General features: G+C 36.6%; 1 protein-coding gene across 2 annotated transcripts in view; it reads left to right on the top strand.

Annotated features, from left to right (window-relative positions):
* LOC137645921 (GTP-binding protein 2-like) overlaps window positions 1-24,841 on the top strand; it is a 71,283-nt gene that overhangs the window by 26,879 nt on the left and 19,563 nt on the right. For both annotated transcript variants that reach the window (XM_068378972.1, XM_068378971.1), the window contains exons 3-9: window positions 9,638-9,934; window positions 19,335-19,559; window positions 19,735-19,944; window positions 20,154-20,329; window positions 20,956-21,124; window positions 21,347-21,529; window positions 22,828-22,936. In XM_068378972.1, coding sequence (XP_068235073.1) covers window positions 9,638-9,934; window positions 19,335-19,559; window positions 19,735-19,944; window positions 20,154-20,329; window positions 20,956-21,124; window positions 21,347-21,529; window positions 22,828-22,936 — 1,369 coding nt within the window. The remainder of the gene's footprint in view (window positions 1-9,637; window positions 9,935-19,334; window positions 19,560-19,734; window positions 19,945-20,153; window positions 20,330-20,955; window positions 21,125-21,346; window positions 21,530-22,827; window positions 22,937-24,841) is intronic.

The following is a 24,841-nucleotide window of genomic DNA, read 5'->3' as shown; positions in this document are numbered from 1 at the left end:
TTCTGCAAGGTTAAGAGTCTCATGTGTATCCCTGGACTGAAACCAAATATCCAACACAAAAGTTCACTCGATAGATTGGTAAAGTGCAACTCATTATATGTAGGATGTGTCCACCAAAGTCTCCCATGGATATCCTGAAATAAAAAGTAAAAAGAAGCAATCTATGTGGGCTACACATATTTGATTGGTGAGGAAACACTAGTAGAAGCTGTTTGAACAAAGATCTGACAGTGATTTTTGCCTTTTTGGTGCGTTGTAAACGTTATAGAGGCCAAGCATTGAGTGCATGTGGTTTTGTAGTCAGTGATTTTACCACTTTGGAATCATTATAAACATTGTAGAGGTTTTCCGAGGAAAGAAATGCCCATTTTAACTTCGGAGTGATGAAATTATCAAGAAAAACTGAAGCAAAGGAAAATATGTGAGGTTTACTCAAGGACACGTTTATAGACGCCCAGATTCAGTCATTGGCAACTCTCATTTGTTAGTAAACAAGTTCTAAGCTTATGTGATATTCATTTAAGAACCAAGTATCACCATTCTTCGATACTAATATCCGAAGGTAGGGACAATCGTTAGTGTATACATTTAAAGAAATTAATCATGAATAGGTTTTTTTCTTCAGTTAATATCATCTACAGTAGTTTACATGGAAGGTACTATCGTTAATTTGAACATACATGCACACACACACACACACACACACACACACACACACACACACACACACACACACACACACACACACACACACATATATATATATATATATATATATATATATATATATATATATATATATATATATATATATATGTGTGTGGAGTTGAGTCATGGTATGACAATGAAACAATCTCCAATAGATTTAGTAGATTTGTGAACAAACCCCTCAGAAAGATATTGGGAGTTGAATGGCAGGACAGGATTAGAAATGACACTATAAGTGAGATTACTCGAGTGCCATATGTGGAGATCATGATGAGGGGTAGATGGAGATGGTTTGGGCATGCTTTACGCATTCCCTAAGAGAGATTAGTTCATCTAACGTTCAGCTGGGCTCCACAAAGCACTAGAAGAGTTGGAAGACCCAGGCCTACATGGCTGATGACTATGAAGCGCGAAGTAGATGATGAATGAAAGGGTATTGAATTAAAAACTCAAGATAGAAACGACTGGCGAAATCTAATTGAGGCCCTTTGTGCCAATGGGCGTAGGAGGAGATGATATATATATATATATATATATATATATATATATATATATATATATATATATATATATATATATATACGTTTCTCTTGACGTAACCACTGAAGTGATTTATATCTATGGGGTTTATAACAAATATTTTTATTAATCGACTATAGGAGGTTGTAGCCACAATGGAGTCGGAAATGGACGCGTCGATTATAATACCAGTTGAAACATAAAACTATGTATATATCAAACAATTTCACATGCTATGAAATAGGCAATAGTCTATTAGTATGCTTCATTAATATTTGAGAGAGAGAGAGAGAGAGAGAGAGAGAGAGAGAGAGAGAGAGAGAGAGAGAGAGAGAGAGAGAGAGAGAGTAATTATGAAGGTCAGAAGTGACCAATGGTTATTAGTCACTGCAGTCCCCGTGTCAGTAAAATCGTTATTCCTATTTCAATTGTTTTGTTAGATAAACGTGGTCTATATATATATATATATATATATATATATATATATATATATATATATATATATATATATATATATATATATATATATATATATATACAGTATGCTGTATATGTATATTCCTTTCCTTTCACACTCTAGTGGAGAGGGAGTACTCATTCCCTGGTGAGAGGGTGAGAGGGGCTACCCTGGGACGTACACTCGGAAACTACTCTCTACCACAAATTGGCGAACCAGCGTGTTGTATCAGGAAAAGGGAAGGGTCTGGGATGAGGGTTGAATCTGCGTGTGCATTTCTTAATATTCAGACATTTTAATGGCTCGAATACTCTAGTGTATATATATATATATATATATATATATATATATATATATATATATATATATATATATATATATATATATATATATATATATTCGTGTGTGTGTGTACTTTTGCATCATAATTGCATACATATATAATCAATTCAATATATCTACAATATAGAAATATTGAAGGTAGACCAATATTGTTGTTAAAGGGGCGTGTCTATATTTACTTGTCAAACAAGTAGGTATGAAGCTTGACGCAATTTGGACCAACTCCTGTTATCTGTCACTACTGTGTTTCAAGGACAGAAACATTTTGTCATTTTGTCTAAAAAAAATACTCCATTTTGATGTAAAATAAAGGCAAAGACACATCTTACCGAAACATATATTTCAGCAATATTTCTTTGTTCAACACAAGCTTACATTGGACTTGCAAGGTAAAATGGTGAGAAAATTGATGATATAAATACCTTTTGGGCGCGCACTCGATGACGTCAATTGATGTTGCCATTTTCATAAGCTATATGATTTTCATGTTCATTACTTATAAATAATTATTATTATTATTAAAATAGAGTAAAATGCTTTATTAAAGATTTTAAAATCGTAATATTGAATAAAAAGAAAACAAAATGTCAATTATTTAACAAATTAAAAAATATAAACTGGCACCTTTGCGTAAGGTTTCTATACAACACAGCTGTTCAATTCAGTTTGTAAACACAGTCAAAAGTGGTAGAAGGAACTTGGATTCTACAACTCGAAATCATCCTTTTTGTCTCATATATGACTACATTACGGTGAGTTTGTGTATCAAGACTGTTCTTCAGATATGTCAATCAATGGTGAGCTTATCCTAATGAGAGAATAATGTTAAATCTTGGATATACGTCAAGTTCAATTGCTTGCTTGTGGGCTGTTGAGCAATATGACCTAATGATACAAAATCAAGTTATAGATTGTGTAACCACTCTAGGTACACTTTTACAAATGTGATGGTCCTTCATGTCTAAAATTGTATGAAACAAGATCTTCAAGGATAATACTCTTAAAATTTCAGGTTTAAGCCTCCCTATAGACTAGTATAGCCTATGTCTAGGTTAACCTGGGATACGTTTAGACATGATCTATCTTTAAAACGACTTGAGTAATTACATTATGCTTTAATTTCTAGCTAAATACATGAACATGCGTTTTTCCTTCTTGTTTTCTTGTGTTTTATCTATTTATCCATGAATATTAGGGCAAACCACCCACTTATGAATTGTCGTACCCCCCATATAAAAAATTATATAGGATCCAAGTCGGAAATCGAGGTTTTAAGTGGAAAATCACTAGAACCGAGTGACTTGCAGCAGTAACATCAGTCTGAAGTGCATAATAAACACAGGATAACCAGTTGGAAAAATATATAGTTTATGTAAGTGGCTCAAAATTAAAAATCATAATTACAGATAATTCATGTCACCTCCCTTGGATGGTGTTTGTTCCCTGTGGTTTGCTTTATTTGTGAATGTATATTATCACACTGCGCCTCTGTTCTAGAAAGCGGTACGTGGATGCGCTTCGCATGCCATCTGCGTGTGTTATAATTACCTATAATTTATGTTGCATAACTCAAATCAATTTGGCTCTGCTATGGTTCAATTAGCTTGTAAATAAACGTTGTCTCACTGCTGCCCTGATCTGGCAAAGGGTACATGGATGGGCTGCGCATGCCAATCATGTGGGTCATTATTTTGGGAATATTTTCTTTTCAGATTAGTGGGAGTGTGTTTTTAATATAAGTACCGAAATAGAAGAAATTACATAAGATTTCAAATTGCTAGATTCTACACCTCTTATGTGATGTCTTCTGACAGAATTCATGCCGGAACTTAAATAGAGAGGAAAAATTAGCTCTTGTAAATTAACTTGGGAACTGATGCATAAATATTTAGAAGTTCTTAATTGGTTAAAAAGGCCAGGTCATGATTACATCATACAAAAATCAGAATAACTTACAAATGCTAACAATGCATAAGTAGTAATCCAAAATCAGTCTTCCAAAAGCAAACAATGGACTTAGTGAAATGGTGTTTACGTTTCAATTAATCAATACGTAGGTTATGTCCCTGCTCCCTTTAGTCATACAGAGAAAAATGCCAAACTAGGCAGCACTTGGTCTTCTCTTATGGTGAATTCCAGTTTTGCTAGAAATCAATATATATTAATCTTTGTTTATGAAAGCATTTATTTTCCGAATTATTTGTAACACAAAAATAGAGACTTGAAAATTTACAGTCGTGAATGCAGTTCATGAAATACTCTTTCCAACACAAGAAAGTTTGCCTGGTGTTGATATTTAAATGCACAGCTAGACAGACAAAGGAAACTGATTACTGTTCACAGAATAACATGACAAACCAAAATCTAAAATTACCAATACAAAACCAGCATGATAGGTTAAGCTGGAAGCCAAAGAACCAGTCAGGTTTTAGTGTTGCCTGGTACCTGTCTTTCAACCTGAGAAAAAGGTGAAGATTTATTCTTACTCCCAAAGTAAAATGTAATAGTTGATCAGGAGCTTGGGCGAATGACAATGTTAAAACTTGTAGGGACTTTGATAAAATCAGATGACCCAACAGTGTACAGTACTGTATATTGGCTGATATTTAGATAACGGTAATTTCTGTTACATTTGTGGAGATTTCATGTCAAGAATACTTGTTAAAAATTAAAAACAATCCAGTATTCCCCATCCTGAAGTTGGGTATTATTCAAAAATTGTCACTTCAACTGTACTAATCAATTATTGTCATAGGCTATATGACAATTTTTTAATATGCGAGGTCAAGTGAGTGTACCCCTCTAGTCAAGGCTGGAGGTCATACTATATGTTAGATTAGGCTAAGGAGTGTAGGTTAGAGTGATAATTCTACAGTATTTGTACCATGGCTTAGTTGCTAACTCGCATATATCTATGCTCTATAAGACCCTGAAGACAATACCTAGGCTACATATGTGATGGAATTAGATTGTTTAATGTATGAAAGTCAATTTTCATAGGTTTTCTTTTGGGTTGATTGGCTAGAGCTATACAGTATATCATATTGCTTAAAATATAAAAACATTGCAAAGGGAAATATGAAGATTATTTTGAATGTAGTTGTTATCTTTTATGATAGTTTTTATCCTAAGAGTTCCATTTTTTTTTTTACATAGTGAGTGACTGCCAATGCATTACAATTTAGTTATGAGCAGAGGTAGTCATAAAAGATGAGATTCTTAGTCTGTAACAAAACAAAAAAACTAGAAATAACATTACACACTGATGGAGTATTTTAGCTTCAGAAAAGATACTGTACATACTGATTCCTAGACCACCATTCGTAGAGTTCACACAGGGAACAGGTGCCTTGTGGTTTGTGCCTGGTGATTCCAGGAGGGGAAGGTATAAGGTATGGAGAAGAAAAATGTAAAGATTTTGTTTTATTTTTGTTTCAGTTAAAATTGGAAAGCTCACGATCCATTGATATAAGCAGTGCGATCTAGAGGTATTTATCAAAATAATAAAAGTAAATGCTGTACTTCAAATTTTAGGTAAATGCATGAGCCATATATTTTTCAAACTGGTTATCTTGTGTTCTATCCATTTCTGACCATGAATATTTAAGAAAACCCCTGTTTGTAGTTTCCCTACCCCATATATATAAACAAATAAGGAGTATCTCTGGGAATTGTGTTCTTGGGTGGGGAAAATAAAAAGTTGAGGGTTTTTCGGATATAATTGTGGTCTTAAATGCATGAAAAACACAAGATAAGATGTTAGAGGAATATATGGTTCATTGAATTGGCGTGAATTCCTGTAATTTATATCACGTCCCACAAATGGTCTTTTGCTCCGCCATGGCTTCTTTCGCTCGCAAATAAAACTGCATTCGTATGGATCTAGAAGAGGTCATGGGTGTGCTGAGCATGCCAACCATGTGAGTCATTATTTTGGTGATATTTTTTACTTTCGTATTAGCAACAACACCTATACAGTATAGTGAACTGGGAATGTTATAAATTTAATCAAGTACCAAAATAGATGAAATTACATTAAATAGATTGAAATCCCTTTTGTAAAATGTCTTCTTGCAACAGCAGTCTTGCTGGAACTGAAGAAGGGGGGGGGGGGGAATGGTTGTTGTAAACAATGTCAGGAAACTTGGGTTCAAATACTCTGAAGCTCAAAGCCAGTTAATTGTTACAGCATACAAAACACAAGTGATGGCAAACAATACATGTTCAGACTCCCAAATTTAAACAATAGACTTGGCCAATGAAATGGGGTTCACCTTTTAGTTGATCGATATTCAAGTTATAATGCCGCAGTCCCTGTTAAGTAGACAGAAAATAATGCCGAAATAGCCAGCACTTGTCCATTTCTTATAGTGAATAACAATTTCCATAGAAATTAATGCATCATATGCTGTCTTATTGAAGAATGGTAAGGCCATATCACACTATTATATAGGTCTTACTTTCCAATGTAAAGCTGAAGAATTTTGATCAGTCACTTCAAAGTCATCATAGAATAGTCAAAGATAAAAGTTTGCCGCTTTTAGCTGAAATTAAAACTTTTAAGCTTGTAAAAACAGACTACTGGTAGTTTTTTTTGTTTTGCTATTACAGTAGCTTTGGATCTTTATCTAAAGTAATATCCTAGGTAGTTAATTACTAATATATTGTTGTCATAATAAGGTATAGAATGAGGAAAGAGTATTTAACTGCTCAACATGAAAAATACACTGCGCCTTTCCAATCTAACTAGAATTAATCCTTATATTATGTCTTTAGTAGTTCTGTACTTACTGGCCATGGGGAGAGGAATATCGATAATGGTAAGGCTTATTACAAGGCCGTAGCAAGTGTTGTAAACCACAATTTTTTTGGTGCTGGCACATTTTAGAAATGCTGTGTCATTCATCTTGTTTGAAAATTTGGGAGATAAACAGTTCTCTTTATTTTACCTGCCATTAAGTCGAGAACACTGTGTCAAGTACTGGTGAGAAATATAATGATTGGAAAGATGGGATTCACAGTGCAAATGAAGCCCTTCTTTTCAGATAGCCTTGTAACACCTGCTAGGCCAACATTTCTCACAGTTACTACTTGTACAGTATCTGTAATCTTTGTGCCTTTGAGTTTGTTGATTGTTTACTTTCTTTTGAGTTGTGGAATTGCTGCATCTTTCATTACCTGTAAGTTATCTCTTAAGTGTCATGAGTGCATTTCCTTCATGGACTAGGTTTGTTATTTCCTCCCATTCTTTTTTTTTCAAGTCTGGGCTTGGAAAGAGTGTAGTGTTGCCTATCCAATTTGCATCCACATTAGAACTTGAATAATATTAGTGTAATTTCAATTTCACTAAAATTTTGGAATATTTTGATTCCCAAGTACAGTATTATAAGGAAAGTGAACTGGTGCAATATCCAGAAAATACTGTATAATATTAGATATTAACAGTTTATAGTTACAGTAGCTGCTCTGATTTTCAGTTAGGTTTTGGAAAGTAGGATTATTTTATAGTTGTGTTTCTCACTGGGAATACTAATGATATACTAAATATATTTTATGTTAATTTAAATTGGAAATCTTTTCTTACAATTCTGCAGAAGTAAAGTGATTGTTGATATGGCTGTAATGCTTCAGCTTTATGGGCAAGATGATAAATGATACCCATTTTCTGTCTTTATTGAAATTATTGATGTTTATCTGTGAGTGAGCAATTTGTGTTTTGTATTATTAGTGTGTGAGGAAAGTGAAAGTGACCTTGGTGAGCCATGCTGTCTGGTGAGTTGGATGGGCCTTGTTGTAGTCTCATTGTTGGGAAACCTCATTCCTCCATGACCAGTCATTCTGGTTTGTTACACAACAGCAAATGTGTATAGTTTTCTCTTCGAATTTGGATACTTGATGATGTGTATTTTGTACGTAGTTTTACCCAAGTCAAAAGAAGTTGTATAATTAATTTGAATTAAAAGAAATTGGTTATGTTTCATTTATTGCTGCTTTTCAAATATTTCCCTCAAAGTTCTGCAATATACAGTAGTAATAAAAAACCTTTATAAATCATTAAAAAATAATTGAATGTTTCATAAAGGAGTTATTGATGATACAGGTATTTCTCGCTTATGTAAGATTTTGCTATAGTGTACAAGTAATTTTCCAGCATTTTGGTGGTAGGTACATGAGTTTGAAAAGACTTTATAGAGCACTGCATTTCATTTTCATTTCCAGTACTGTACTGTACTACTGTTCAGTATTGGTAATTGAAACTAAGAATTGCTACCCTCATGATTTCATTTGCTGAATACTAGATTTAACTACAGTATTTTAGATACCTGTTTTACTATCCAGTCAAATAGTTACTGACACAATATTATTTAAATTTTACTAGAAATAGCATTAGCTTTAATAGTAAGGTGGCAGTTTCTATAGTATGTGAAGCTCTTCAGCAGTCTATTTAAGGTTTTTTAAGTTGTTAACATTGAAATAGTACTCTGTGGGTTGTGAAAGTAAAGTAATAAACACGGAAAATCATTACAAAGTCGGACTCATAATTTTGTTAAATCTAATGACAAATTACTGTAGATAGTTTGTCTTGAGTGAATTTTAAAGTAGAAAGTTATTGTACTTAACATTTTGGAGATGAGCAATCAGAGGATGGAAAATGAAAGAATTATGTACATGTTAGGTAAATTTTGTCAGGGAATGATATTACTTTTGAAATTAAAAGTCATCTTGTTGTCATTGTAGTGCTACAGGTAAATTTGAAAGGACACCAATGCCAATTTTCAAAGATACAATACACATTGTCCAACAATTATGATCAAGTTAACTGGTGTTTCTCTTTACCTAAGACAAAAATTAGTGTGGAATGTACATTACAGATATGTATAGGTTAGTTCTGAAAATATTGTAAGAAAACTATTACATAAGTAAAAATGTCATAGTTCAATATACAGTATGCTACTGTATGATGTGCACTTGAATGAATAAATATGTAAATATGCCATTTCCAAAATACTCTATACTTTAATACATTATGCTATGTTATTAAAGTTCAATACTGTGAAAACTTCAAGTATGAAAGTTTCTGTATACAAAAAACGCATTTTACAAAACAACATACAAAGTTTTTTCGCCTCATATTATGAAAAAAATAATCAGGATATGAAACTAAATTCGTGTGGTTAGGTTATGTATATTGAATGATTCAAATGTATTTGGCTTTACAGTATTTTGTTCTACTGTATTACGTTGTACGAAAAAATCGTGTTACGAAAGCCACTCCGGAATGAATTAGTTTTGTATCCCGAGGTATTACTACTGTAACTTTATTATGTAAGCAGTTTCATTGATATATGGTTTTACATATTTTATAGAATTTTTTATACATGATGTGTAGATAATGAATGAAAACAAAACAAATACCTGACATGTTTATGTCTCATGGCTCTAAATGGAAGGAAAATACCCAGACATGGAATGTCTTTTTGGAGTTTGTGATAATTTACTACTTTATTCTATTTAATTCTTATTTCCTAATTGAAAGTTACTTAATTACAATTCTTAATTTGAAAAGCTTTCAAGTACATAGATAATGCTTATGAGCTTATTTTGTTACAGGAGACAATGGATACCTTTCTTGGCTTATTTGATCCAGCACTGGAAAATGAGACTACACAAACACAAGATTTGGATGAATTAAATGGCAACGTATTTCCAAACCATGAGGATCAACTGTACAAAGGCCGTAGAGGGAACCTCACTATTCGTGTTGGTACCCTTGGAGGGGTACAGAGAGGACCTAAAGTGGCTGTTCTACCTGACCAATTGCCCTCTGAGCCTCAAGAGGGCAATATTGAATATAAACTGAAGCTTGTGAACCCAAACCATGAGAGGTTCAAGAGGCTGGTATCTCAGGTAAGTCATTTGTGACCTTTTCACCTTCAACAAATTTCTAGTAATGTATTTCTTTTTTGGTTTGTCAGAAATATCATAATACAGTATTAATATAGTACAAATGTACTGTATTTCAATGGCTTGAAAGCAATTATATATGATTTTTTATATCTATTGTATAATTTGTTCTTTTCAGACTATTTAGCTTAACTGAATTTGTATTTGGCAAATATTTGCAGCTGCATTAGTGTTCCTAAGACCCAATCTCTTAGTACTTTAATTTATATTTAACACACAAGCATAGATTCCTTGAGAAGATAGTACAGTATGCAATTGAGCCACTAGCTGGTAAACATTATTCTATTTTGGCTCCTTAATTCTAATTTAGGGTACAAAATAAGACTCAAGAGTTGAACATTTATTATTTAATCACTTTATTTTCAACTAACGCAGAAATAAGTCATTCAAAGAAATCGTCAGAATCAACATTTTCCATTTTCTTTTGTCAATTTTGTAGTTATAATTTATTGAATAATATCTTATATACTGTATTTAAATATTGATTCGGTTATCTGGTTAGGTTAATTATCAATAATGATAGTCACCTTTAATTTTAGCCAAATTCTAGGCAACAGCAAAGGAAATTTTTGGAGTTAATTATTTAAAGTAACTATAAGATCTCATCTAGTTTATAAGGTATGATTTTCATTTGTGGGAGAGTAAAATTAAAATACTGTAAAGTTCTTAGTGTTTTGTAATATGTAGCATAAATTTTATATTCCTAAGTAACAATGAAAATGTGTTTGTTCCTGCATGGAATACAAGCCCTTGCTCTTTAATAGGACTGTTAGAGAATTATATAACATGGTGTTGGTAACTTCTTCGGATGGCGTGGAATTCCCGCCCCTCACCAGCATACTGAGTAGCACTTTGTTTTCACACACCAGATAGTACAGACTTGCTTCTGGCACCCTCAACTAGCTGTTTTAATCTTTAGCCTTCCTTTTAGATAATCTATTGATAGATCATGTGTGTGTGAGAGATGAAAGAAGAGGTGATTTGCAAATGTTTCCAAATAACTGCAGCTGTGTGACAGTTGTCTGTGAAAATGCCAATATCCACATTCTTATTCCCGTTAAAAGCAGTCCTGTTTGTACAGTAGTTAATATGTGATTGTAGTCTTGTGACAATGATGATGATCCTTGTTTTCCTTGGAGGAAGGAGAATTTGTTGCAGAGTTTGAAGAGAAATAGTACTACCCTTCTTCTTTCCTTCAGTGTCTTCCCGATCACTGGTCTCCCTCTATCAGTTTTCATGTGCTTCATGTTAACAAAATGTTTCCTTTATTAAAAACATGACAGATTAAGGCTTCTGGTTTGTTGCATTATATTGGAAAAAGATTGAACTTTGTACTAATGTAAAAAAAAAAAAAAAAACTGGAATGCTAAAAAATAAGAAAAATACACGTTGACCGTAAAATGTTTTGAAAAAAAATGTAAATATGTTTTTTAGAAATTCATGAAAAATACAATAATTATGTTTGAGGATTTTTTTTAACATGCAAATTGTGTAGAATTGTAGATCTTTCATGTGGATGCAACCTCTTTCCAATAACTGTATAGTAAGTGAGGTGTAAATGAATGAAAAATAGATATTTTTTGGAGTAAAATTTCAGATTTTCTGACCTACTTATGTTAACATTTTTCATTGTTACGACATAATGAATAAAGATAAGGGAATATTAAAGATATAAATTGTAAAGCTGAATAAATTCCAATTAAATTAATGAATAAGAAATCTATATAATTTGGAATAATATTGAGCAATTACTGTTAGAAAATATAGTAATTTTTTCAATATTAAACTTACCCGATGATCATATAGCTGTCAGCTCTGCTGCCCGACAGGAAAAACCTACGGGCGGAATACGCCAGCGATCGCTATACAGGTGGGGGTGTACATCAACAGCGCCATCTGTCAAGTAGGTACTCAAGTACTCGATGTCAACATAGAACCAATTTTCTCTCTGTCGTGCCACCGGCAAGACCTACTAAATACGCTGTTACTAACTGGATTTGTTTTCACAACGATTTGGTGAAGTACAGTACACCTTTCCAGTTTTGAGCTTTCGCTATGCAGGGGTTTTATCTTCATTTCAAAACTTGAACTCGTTTTGGATAGATTTATTTATGGTGACGAAGAGAGTATGGACTCTCTTTCACTTTTAAATGGCCGACCCTTCCCTTAGACGGAAGTGTGTTTAGGTTTTTGGTAATTTTTCTTAACACGTTATAGATCTTTATATTTTATATCTCTCCGCCTTTATAGGCCTCTTCGATTAACTTTCCATTTTTTATAAACATATAACAATAAATTTTTATGTTTGTTTATATGCGACCTTTCCTGTTAGTAGGCGGTCCTAACTTGGAACCGAAGTTAATTAACATTGAGCCCGTTATATCGTTTTTAACCTTTAAAGAATATACTTTTTAAATTTTAATGCTTTATGAAAGAATTTCTTTGATAGTCTCGTACTGTTTTCAAAGATGAACTAACGTTTAGTTTTTAGTCTACGCAGTTGTTGACGTTCAGGACGTTCAACATGCGCTCTATCGTTACGATAGAGAGAGAGTGTATCACGGTTTCACGTTGCAGTAAGAGTAAACCTATTCTAGCGTTTCGTTCATTCTTTCTTAGCTTAAATGGTTTAAATTCTAAATTAAAGGAACTTTTTATTTGGAAAACCTTTCAGTTTTTTCCTTTAGCAAATAACACGTTTTAACGTTATATAATTGGGCTCTTCTCTCAGGTGCGAATCAAGAGAGAAAGAGAGAGAGATAGAGATGGAGGGAGAGAGAGGAGAATAAACGTTTCGTTCAAGCTGGTAACGTTGTTCTTGTTTTATACTCTCCTCCCTAGTCGCTGTAGGGGAAGAAGGTAAAACGTTTCTAGGGTTTTATTCTAGTTCCCAGGCTATGTGCGGTGAGAGATTGTAAACGTAGTTTATTTGATCTAGTGTTTAGTCTCTTTTCCAGCCACTGAATTCTTTATCTTTATTTATGTTTTTCTGTTGCATTGTACGTCTGTTTTCGCAATTACTACCTTTTAATGAAGGATAGGATTGCGTGTTTCAGGTAGAAATCAGTTAAAGTTTCGATTTCAGTGAAATAAGTGCAAAACAGAAAATCAAAGTGATAAAGTGATATGCGCAAAGTGTTACAGTGTTGCGTCCGAGGGTTCGTCTGTTCGTGCCAGTCGTTCACCTAGTCCGGGACCTCTTACAAGCTCCCAAGCCCAGGGGAGAAGTAATGTCGAACGACTTATGGGTTCCACAGGCCTTGATCAACGAACAGACGTTTTTCCCTTCGTGGTTTCGGGCGTATCTTCCCAAGATCGCCCCACCCACACAAAGACGAGAGAGCCCATTTATTCCTCGTCTGCGGAAGAGATTTCTCGTAAGAAACCATGGACCACATCTTGCAGCTTTTTAAGTGCAAGTCGGTCCCTTCCGCGCAAGTCCAACGGCCCAGGTGTAGCCACTGGGTCAGTTCGGACTCGCTGCAGTCATCCGACGACTGCACACCTCCCAAGAGAGGCAAGGTGGTACCGCAACAGGCAGTAACTCCGTCTGTTGCCGCACCAGCTGTTTTAGACCCTCAGTCACAACGGACAGTAGCTCCGTCTGTTGCCGTTTTTGTAGACCCTAAGTGGTCTTTACTGCAGTCTATGCAGACTCAGTTAGCTGCGGTTATGCAGGAGTTTCGTGCGGAGAAGGTTGACACTGCTCCCGTTAGCCTACAACCTTCCACGGTTGTGCGCCCAGCTCACGCTAAGGCTGCCTGCTCCCACACTCCGGCTGCGGAGAGCTCCACCTCCGATGCGCAATCGACCCTGCCAGACGCATGTTGAGGTTAGCCGACGTGCGGCACCCTCCGTTAACATGCGTGAGCTACCGCATCAGCAGTGGGAAGGTGGAGTCAAACTGCCGTGTTTTGACGCGATGCGTTAGTTTCCGCAACCCACGGCAGTCCCCACCACGCACCACCACTCCGCTTTGGTTGTTGCCTGCTCCCACACTCCGACTGCGGAGAAGGTTGACGATGCACCCGTTTGCCTACAACCTGCCACGGTTGTGCGCCCAGCAGACGCTGCGGCTGCCTGCTCCCACACTCTTGTTGTGAGAGCTCCTCCACCCATGCGCAGTCGACCCTGCCAGACGCATGCTGACTCCCACAGACACACGGAGCACTCCGTTGCCGTGCGTGAGCTACCACAAGCTGCCGTGTTTTGACACGGTGTGTCAGCCTCCGCAACCCACTGTGGTTACCGCCACTCGCCCGCAGCAGACTAGTCAGTCAGGAGTTGAGGCTTCCCCACACAGCTTTGGTTGTTGCCAGCTCACAGACTGTCAAGCAGTTACATGACGTTGCCTTCTGGTCTGCTACTAATGCACCAGTGCTGTATGTCCTCACGCACCTGTTGTGGTTGACAGTTCAGTTTTTGACAGTTCACAGACTGTCAAGCAGTTACATAACGTTGCCTTCTGGTCTGCTGCTTATGCACCAGTGAGACCCTCACTGAGATAACCTAGCTTTTCTCGGACATGGTTCCTGTAGATGAGAAAGTGCTGTTCTCCCTCCTACTGATATTCCTTTGAGGACTCTGTCATTTGGAGAGGAGCCTTAAGCTGCTTAGCCTCCTATGGACTTTAATTAAAGCATAACAAGGCTTCCAGGGATGGTAAATGCTTCCGCTTCAGTCGCTAACCCCGTCTGTTGCCACACCTGCTCCCATAGACCCTAATGGGCTTTGTTGCAAGACATGCAGTCCAAGCTTGTGTCCTTGATAGAGGATTTTTTACGGAGAAGAACCTTCTGGCCAACAACCTTCCTACCGGTTGGTTGTGCGCCCTGTTGACGCTGAGGTATCCTACTCGCGTCCGCCAGTTGAGGTGGTTCCTCCACCGATGCGACCCAGTGTGGGTTGCCAGTCGCACGTTGACGTTAAGCGACTCTCGGAGGTGGTTGTGGACGTTCAGTGTGTCACTTGGAAGACGTTCAACAACCAGCAGAGGTGACTTGTTGTGACGCAGTGCGGCAACCTCAGCAACCCGGTAGGGGGTTGACTGCACAACCCAGTCAGTCTAGACAGTTTCGGGTTGATGCTGTACTTCCTCGCGTCCCCATGGTTGACAGTTCACAGACTGTGCAGCAGTACCATGATATTGTGTCCGGCTCCGTCACGCATCCACCAGTGCGACCGGATTCAGCGAGTCAGACGTTGCCCACTCCGTTGCCGTTTCCTCATCAGTTTCGGATGAGGAACCCTCTGATGAGGACATTGCTGAACAAGACGATCAACCCCCAGCCCTGCTATCCATCCAGAAGATGCTGAAGAAGGAACGCTGCCCTGTCAGGCTGTGGATGAGTCTGGTTAAGACTCTGTCATCCGTGGTTCATTTGTGTCACTTGGAAGACTACACCTCCGTCCTCTTCTGTATCATCTAGCTTTTCACTGGAAAAGGACAAGACGCTAGAAGCGGTCTCGATCCCGGTTTCCGGAAAGATAAAGTCTGGTCTGACTTGGTGAAAGGACTTTATCAACCTTTGAAAGGGTCTTCCCCTGACTGTTCAGACTCCCAACCACGTTCTCTTCTCGGACGCATCGGACGTAGGCTGGGGTGCGACATTAGGCGGTAGGGAATGCTCGGGATTATGGAACTCGAGTCAAAGGACAATGCATTTCGACTGCGAGAAGCTACTGGCAGTACGTCTGACCTGGAAAAGCTTCAGGTCTCTCCTTCAAGGCAAAGTGGTGGAGGTGAGCACGGACAACACCCTGCTTTGACGTACATCTCCAAGCAAGGAGGGACCTACTCTCTGACATGGTACGAGTTCGCAAGAGACCTCCTCACCTGTTCAACAGGTCTAGACTTTTCACTAGTAACGAGGTTCATCCAAGGCAACTTGAATGTCATAGCAGATTGTTTCAGTAGGAAGGGACAAATAATTCCAACAGATTGGACCCTCCACAAGGATGTATGCAAGAGACTTTGGGCCACCTGGGGCCAGCCAACCATAGATCTCTTCGCAACCTCGATGACCAAGAGGCTCCCAATACTTTGCTCACCTATCCCGAACCCAGCAGTAGTTCATATAGATGCCTTTCTACTAGATTGGTCACATCTAGATCTATATGCATTCCCTCCGTTTTAGATTGTCAACAAGGTACTGCAGAAGTTCGCCTCTCACGAAGGGACAAAGTTGACGCTAGTTGCTTCCCTCTGGCCCGCGAGAGAATGGTTCACCGAGGTACTTCGATGGCTAGTAGACGTTCCCAGAACTCTTCCCCTAAGGGTGGACCTGCTACGTCTGCCACGCGTAAAGAAGGTACTCCAAGGCCTCCACGCTCTTCGTCTGACTGCCTTCAGACCATCGAAAGACTCTCGAGAACTAGAGGTTTTTCGAAGGAGGCAACCAGAGCGATTGCTAGAGCAAGGAGAACATCCACCCTTAGAGTCTACCAATCGAAGTGGGAAATCTTCCGAAACTGGTGCAAGCCAGTATCCGTATCCTCGACCAGTACCTCTGAAACTCAAATAGCTGACTTCCTCTTATATCTGAGGAAAGAACGATCTCTTTCAGCTCCCACTATCAAGGGTTACAGAAGCATGTTGGCATCAGTCTTCCGTCACAGAGGCTTAGATCTTTCCAACAATAAAGATCTACAGGACCTCCTTAAGTCTTTTGAGACCACGAAGGAGCGTCGTTTGGTTTCACCTGGTTGGAATTTAGACGTGGTTCTAAGATTCCTTATGTCAGACAGGTTGGAGCCGTTACAATCAGCCTCCCTGAAAGATCTCACCTTTAAGACTCTTTTCCTGATATGCTTAACCACAGCTAAAAGAGTCAGTGAGATTCATGCCTTCAGCAAGAACATCGGATTCTCATCCGAAACGGCTACATGTTCTACAACTTGGTTTTCTAGCCAAACACGAGCTGCCTTCTCGGCCTTGACCAATATCGTTCGATATTCCAAACTTATCGTATGGTTGGAAATGAACTAGAAAGAGTATTATGTCCTGTAAGAGCTCTTAAGTTCTATTTTAAAAACCTTTACGAGGCCCGTCTGAAGCTTTATGGTGTTCAGTTAAGAATCCATCTTTGCCTATGTCAGAGAATTCTTTATCCTATTTTATCAGACTGTTAATACGAGAAGCTCATTCCCTTCTGAATGAGGAAGACCAAGCTTGGCTGAAGGTAAGGACACACGAAGTTAGAGCTGTCGCAACTTCCGTGGCCTTTAAACAAAATAGATCTCTGCAAAGTATATTCGACGCAACCTATTGGAAAAGCAAATCAGTGTTCGCGTCGTTTATCTTAAGAATGTCCAGTCTCTTTACGAGAACTGCTACACTCTGGGACCATTCGTAGCAACGAGTGCAGTAGTGGTGGGGGCTCCACCACTACAATTCCCTAATTCCAGAACCTTTTTAATCTTTCTCTTGAAATATTTTTGGGTTGTCCGGAAGGCTAAGAAGCCTTTCGCATCCTACTTGATTTGGCGGGTGGTCAAAGTCATTTCTTGAGAAGCGCCTAGATTAGAGGTTTTGATGAGGACCTTTAGTATGGGTTGCAACCCTTCATACTTCAGCTCCTAGGAGTTGCTCAGCCTCCTATGAGGTTCGCGAGGCTCAGTAAGGAAGACGTACTTAAAAAGGCAGAGTAATTGTTCAAGTCGTCTTCCTTACCAGGTACTTATTTATTTTATGCTTGTTATTTTGAATAACTGCTAAAATGAAATACGGAATACTTAGCTCATAATAATGTCAACATGTAATGCTGGTCTCTACCCACCCCCCTGGGTGTGAATCAGCTATATGATCATCGGGTAAGTTTAATATTGAAAAATGTTATTTTCCTTAGTAAAATAAATTTTTGAATATACTTACCCGATGATCATAAATTAAAGGACCCACCCTTCCTCCCCAATAGAGACCCAGTGGACAGAGGAGAAAATTGGTTCTATGTTGACATCGAGTACTTGAGTACCTACTTGACAGATGGCGCTGTTGATGTACACCCCCACCTGTATAGCGATCGCTGGCGTATTCCGCCCGTAGGTTTTTTCTGTCGGGCAGCAGAGCTGACAGCTATATGATCATCGGGTAAGTATATTCAAAAGTTTATTTTACTAAGGAAAATAACATTTTTCAATTTTGTTCTAGGTGTTTTTACAATAAATTTTTTGTGTAGAAGCATTAATACTTTAATGTTGGTTTACATACCATATGAAAGTACAAAGGATGGGCTTTCTAATGATTTATAAGACATGTATATTGCTGTTATTTACTTGTGCATAAACCCCCTAGAAAATTTTTTCTTCAAGAGCATAAATTGGTACTGTATATAAAAAGAAAGCAAAGGTATAAAGCATCCATGTGGGGAACAAAGCACATGGAAAATAGTTTTTTTTTTTTTTCCATAAGACATAAAATGAGTCACTATCAGATTTCTTACAATGACTGTGCATCCAAAGGCAAAATAAAAATATATATAAGCAAAACCACAAGCATACAGTATATACACAAGTCAAATACAAAAGTAAATCATGTGGGACACAAAGACCAGCCAATGGGGTCATTTTCTCTCAGACCTCACAAAATTAATTTCTTTTCTCATCTTATATTTACTGAGCAACTTCTTTTAACCATTTATAACGCAGTTTAAATAAAATTAACAATAGAATCAAGAAATATTATGGCAAAACAAGATGCCAAAAATTCATTGTGAAAAATAGGTCACACTGGAGATCAGCATAGACTTGCCACACATGCGCTGATACTACCCTTTTTCTTTTAGGCTCCACAAATCCCTCAAATATCAGCTGTATCATGGTGCGCGTTTCGTTCTCCTTGAGTGAGATGCATATTTATGCCTAATTTCCCCCCAAAATAAGTTATGTATGACACGGTAATTCGCATCATCTGAACACTAACGGAAAAAATAATTTCCCTCGTCATTGTGTCAGCGGATCATGAGAGGGTTAAGTAACACTTCCAGTCTATACCACCCCACAAGTTCTAGGTGAAGATCAAAGCTGTTACTCAGTGAGCTGGCCAGAAGGCTAGGCTTCCCCGTTACCGTCCAGTAACTACCAACATCTTTTTGTGTATTTTAACCGCTGAGTTCCAGCCACACTTGAGATCATACTCCTATTTAAGGACCCCAGATTGTCTAGTTAGGAAAGATACTATACAAATGACTTGAAAATCTGTTATTTTTGTCTCCATGTAAGCTAAGCAATTTTTGAGAATTCAATGGCAAACTACTTTATAATAAGAGATATCATATATTACTGAGGGGAAAATAAATAATGTAATAATTATTGTTAAGAATAAATAATGTCAGACATTTTTCAGATGCAATGGAGATTAAGAGAAGGTTTAGGAGAGGCCATATATGAAATAGGTGTGGAAGATTCTGGGATTCTACTGGGTTTAACACAAGAAGAGCTACAAGCATCTATGACAACATTGAGACGCATGGCAAGACAACTGGGAGCTTCTTTAACTGTGATAAGAGAAAAGACCATATCCGGTCACAATGGGCAGACACGTAAAGCTGCTGAAGTCCTAGTCAGAAAGGTGAGACATTATTTTGATTTGGGTTTTTATCTTGGATCACCATAATGCAATTAAGTAATGAATGATTTCTACAATGAAGAGAGGAGACTGATAATTCTGGGTTTTGATCTAGCTATTTTATACCTTTTATTATTATAGAACAGTACAGCACTGTACATATAAATTTGTATTTCAGGTACCTGATGACCAGTATAGCATTGAGTTGAGGATTGCTGTTTTAGGCAACTCTGACGTAGGGAAATCTACCCTTTTAGGTGTACTCACAAGAGGAGAGCTTGACAATGGGAGAGGGTGTGCACGTTTGAATGTATTCCGTCATAGACATGAGGTTTGCTCTGGGAAGACCTCAAGTATATCGCTACAGATTTTAGGATTTGATTCTCAGGTAAATTATGTCTGCAGTTGTGTCAGCAATTGGTTTTGATTATTTTCAGGCATAATATATCATTTATCAGCATTGGTTGGTATGCATTTTTGACACTTGGTTTACTGTACGTATTGATTAAATTATCTGCTATGTATGACTTTATCTTTAAGAAAAAAAGGTTTGATTCTTGGAATATAAGATAGCTTTGTTTTTTTTTTTATTTACAGGGAAATGTCATTGATCAAACCTGTACCCGTAGTCGTGATTATGATGATGAAGATATATGTAGTCAGTCCATAAAAATTATAAATTTCATTGATTTAGCTGGAGACCAAAAATATTTAAAGACTACAGTGTTTGGACTTTCTGGATATTCTCCGCATTATGCTGTGTTAGTTGTAAGGTGAGGAACAAACTAATATCTGTTCTTTGTAATTTTAGGATAAGCAATTGAGTTTCATTAGCTGTGCATATGTTACAGAATTTATCGTAATTCTGACATTTTCCTGCATTCAAATTTTCCCAGACTATACTATCTACCATGTACAGTAGTAGTAGAACATGTGTAACTAATTCTAATTGTGTTATCTTTTGTAAGTTTAAATACCATGCACAGTTTTAAAGTGCAGTAGTTTAAACCCAGCTGTCACTAAATGAAGGAATGATCAAAATATTCATGTAGGAATTATCAGAAGTTCTATTATAGGTGCAAATAATTTCTTATTAAATAGACTTACATAAGAAATATTTCTTAATATTTAGCTGTTTTAGTTTTTTGTCATTTCTTATCCCTAGTCTCTTATAATTGTATTGTTTGTCTCTGTACTCTTGCTGCTTTCCTAATTGGATCCCTTGGGCTTGTATTTTGTTTTTTAACTGGGATTGCAGTCTGGCTAATGATGATAGGAGTAATGACAATAGCGATAAGTGTTGAAATGGTAATTATTTTAATAAATTACTTTTGCCCAAATTCCGTTTTTCATAAGTGCTTTCAAGTTATACTTTTATGTCAATTTTTTTAATTTACAGTGCATTTTCCGGTGTGGCCCCTATGACCGAGGAGCACTTAAGTTTAGCACGTGCATTGGATGTACCAATAGTTTTAGTAATTACAAAAACAGACATTGCATCACCTCAGCAAATTCAGAGGACCATCAATGATCTCAAGCAGGCTCTCACACAGCCTGGGTATAAAAGGGTAAGTTGCATATGCCTAGAATTATACAGTAATTATTTTATTCTTATGAAGGACCTCTAGGTTTCTTTTATGGTACAGTAGTTACTATATAGCTCCTATTTTTTAAAAAATTTTCTTATCCTAAATTTGTATGGTATGATTATTGACATTTTTTGTTTGATGGAAAATGAATAAGCCAAAAGCCATTATGTAAATTCTCTTGTTTATTTCTTTTCTCGACAGGTTCCCCTTCTAATACAGAATGAAGATGATGCAATCACTGCTGGAAGCAACCAGTTGGACAATAATATAGTTCCCATTTTCTGTGCTTCTAGCGTCACTGGTGATGGGCTTTCACTATTGAAAAAATTCCTTTTTGTTTTACCTCCAAGGATGAGCAATAAGGAAAGAGAGAAATTAGAGCAGGTTAGTAATAGCTTGACTAATTTTGAGTGATTTGACATATATTTTTAGGTAAGTGTTTTCCTGATAGGTTGGTTCCTTTCCTAATGGTCGTTGATACATTAATGGCATACTGTATATGCAATTGTTGGTTTCTTTCCTAGTGGATGCAATACATAATGTCATATACAGTATTTTATTTCTTACTCTATTTATCCACTCTAAACCCTTGAATAAATACTTTCAGTCTAATTGGGAATATGCTGATAAATGCATAAAATGGCTTAAATTATGCTTCAGAGCTAGTACTGTGTGGATGGTATGAACATTGAATTTTCTGGAATAGAAGTGAAACTTTTCAATAACTTCCCAGTGAGGTGAGCTTCCTCAATACTGTATATATGCTGGTGGCATTAATGATACACAGGAAATTACAGTACTTTCATCAAGACGACATGGCTATCTCACCTAAAAATAGATTTTTCCTATGTCAAAATCCATTTTTCCTTGTTGCATTATGTTTATTTGTATAATATCTAACATTTAGTATACTTTATTGATTATTATTTTTAGTTTTAATTTTAGTTTAAATGCAGTAGTGAATACTATTTTATATATATAATTTATTCTACAATCCAATGAATAATGTATGGATTGCTTGTGTCATGGCAGAAGTCTTGTATGGGCTATTTTGCCTGATAAAGTGCAGTATTTAAGGGTTTATTTCATTAAAATAATGGGCATATTTACATTATTCTAGTTTTTGTGGATTCTTTAGAGGTATCTACTTAGGTTAGGCTAAATAAGGTTCGACTTAGGCTAGCCAAGTAACCATAGAACATTATCATATTTCACCCCTTTTTGCTTTCCCCTTGGATCTACGAGTGTGATGAGTGATAGGTTACCGTATATCATAGATACTGTACAAGTATTTGTATAGAATTATTGTAACAATTTTTGTCATGCTATAAGCCCAAGGGCTTCAACGAGGAAAAATAGCCCATTGAGGAAAGGAAATAAGGAAATGAATAAACGATATGAGAAATAATGAACAATTAAAATAAAATATTTTAAAAACAGTAACAATATCAAAACTGATATTTCATATATACAGTAAACCTTAAAAGACTTAGTCATCCTGTTCAACATAAAAACATGTAATGGAATATTAGTGAATAAATAGCCCAAGCTTCTTTTCCACAAGATAAATTTGTGAATATTTCAGTATAGGTACTTTACTGCCTTAAAGGTTTTATTTTGAATTGCAGAAGGAGTAATTTGAATTTAGCTGGTTTTATTCCATTTATCGATGTCTTTTTCAGGAACCAGCTGAATTCCAGATAGATGAAGTTTTTCATGTGGACCACAGCATTATAGTTGGTGGTTTGCTGACTAAAGGTGTTATTACACAAGGAACCACCCTATTACTTGGTTAGTTAACTGTTACATATTTTGTGTTTTTCCTTTGTTTTTAATACTTGAAAGGAATTCTTTAGGCCAGTCCTATAGGAGCCTAGAACTGTGAATGGTGGTCCCATTAAACTAACAACAACAATAATAATAATTGATAAGAGTAATGGTGTAAGAGTTCTTGAGTTTATTATTGGAACAGTTTAAGCTATTTAACCCTTTTACCCCCAAAGGACGTACTGGTACGTTTCACAAAACTCACCCGTTTACCTCCATGGACGTACCGGTACATCCTTGCAAAAAAATGCTATAAAAAATTTTTTTTTCATATTTTTGATAATTTTTTGAGAAAATTCAGGCCTTTTCCAAGAGAATGAGACCAACCTGACCTCTCTATGACAAAAATTAAGACTGTTAGAGCAATTTGAAAAATATATACTGCAAAATGTGCTGGGGAAAAAATAACCCCTTGGGGGTTAAAGGTTGCAAATTTCCAAAGAGCCTGGGGGTAAAAGGGTTAATGTAATGATAAGGATTTGTGAAGCCTTTTGTGTCATGTTGTTGGGTTTACTTGAGTTATAAATGTTTCTGTATTCATGTTATCGATATTTTTGTAAGTAAATACTCTTTGTGAGAAATTAGTCACAAATTTATGAAAGTGAAGAAAAGAATCAACGATTTGATTGTGAGAAATTAGTCACAAATTTATGAAAATGAAGAACAGAATCAATGATTTGATTTATATTCTCAAGAAAATTATATTCCCTGGTCTCTTTTCATTGTCAGATTAAGGTCAACCTTTTATACATTATGGTATTTGGTTTAACATGGCTTACAACAGATTTGTAGTCTCTTGGATTGGTGCCAAAGATAAATGATTCCATTATTTAGGAAATTTTTGAAGTGATTCTTTATACAGTTGTGTGTTCAAGAAAGGATATGAATTTAGATAAACTGGATTTGATCAGGACACTTTATAAGTTATTTCGCTGTTAGTCTATTCTGCAGGAAAATTTCATAGTTGCTTTACTCAGACCTCATGAAATGTACTTGTTCCTGTCAGTTATTTATTACTGGCTTTAAAATCCATCATACTAGGTAAATGCCTGGCATTATTAATTAATGAATCTTACAATAATGAATTAAAACATTAAACTAACGATTGGATTGTGATGCACGCATCCAATCACGCCATTATCAATCCCCACATGGCCATTCAAATCTGCCCCAACTACAATCTCTCTCTCTCTCTCTCTCTCTCTCTCTCTCTCTCTCTCTCTCTCTCTCTCTCTCTCTCCTCTCTCCTCTCTCTCTCTCTCTCTCCTCTCTCTCTCTCTCTCTCTCTCTCTCTCTCTCCTCTCTCTCTCTCTCTCTCTCTCTCTCTCTCTCTCTCTCTCTCTCTCTCTTTTAATGTGCATATTTTCATTCTGATGATACTGTCATTCTTTTATTCTTTTTTTCTTTTTATGTGTTTCTATCACAGAGCTATTCAGTTCTGCAGATAATACTATGCCAACTCCATTTCTACTCTGTTCATTGGCTTCATTATAGTATATGTTGTATCCATCACCCAATTCTTTGCCTTATTTCCTCTCCATCTTGTCTTCTGTACACATGACATCTATTTTCTTTTTCCTCATAAGGTCAGCCAATTCTCTTCCTTTCCCTGTCATTGATCTGATGTTAAGTTGGCACACACTAAATCCAATGTGAGCTAACGTCTTCAGTTGCACCCGCTCCTGATGTAGTAGCCCTCGTCTAGTCACAGAGTTAGGGTGATGTATCTGTACTTCGACTACAGAGTACGCCATAGTATTGTTTCTATCTATATTCTGAGTCATTCCATTTTGGTTTTGTCTTTGGGTTTTTTTTAATTGAATGCCTTTTCTGATGTCAACGAGAATTGTTTCTAGAAGCTGTGATTAA

Source organism: Palaemon carinicauda, chromosome 8, assembly GCF_036898095.1.
Source record: "Palaemon carinicauda isolate YSFRI2023 chromosome 8, ASM3689809v2, whole genome shotgun sequence".
Lineage (NCBI taxonomy): Eukaryota > Metazoa > Arthropoda > Malacostraca > Decapoda > Palaemonidae > Palaemon > Palaemon carinicauda.
Note: the sequence above shows the minus strand (reverse complement) of the source record. Positions and strands in the feature narration are given on the sequence as shown.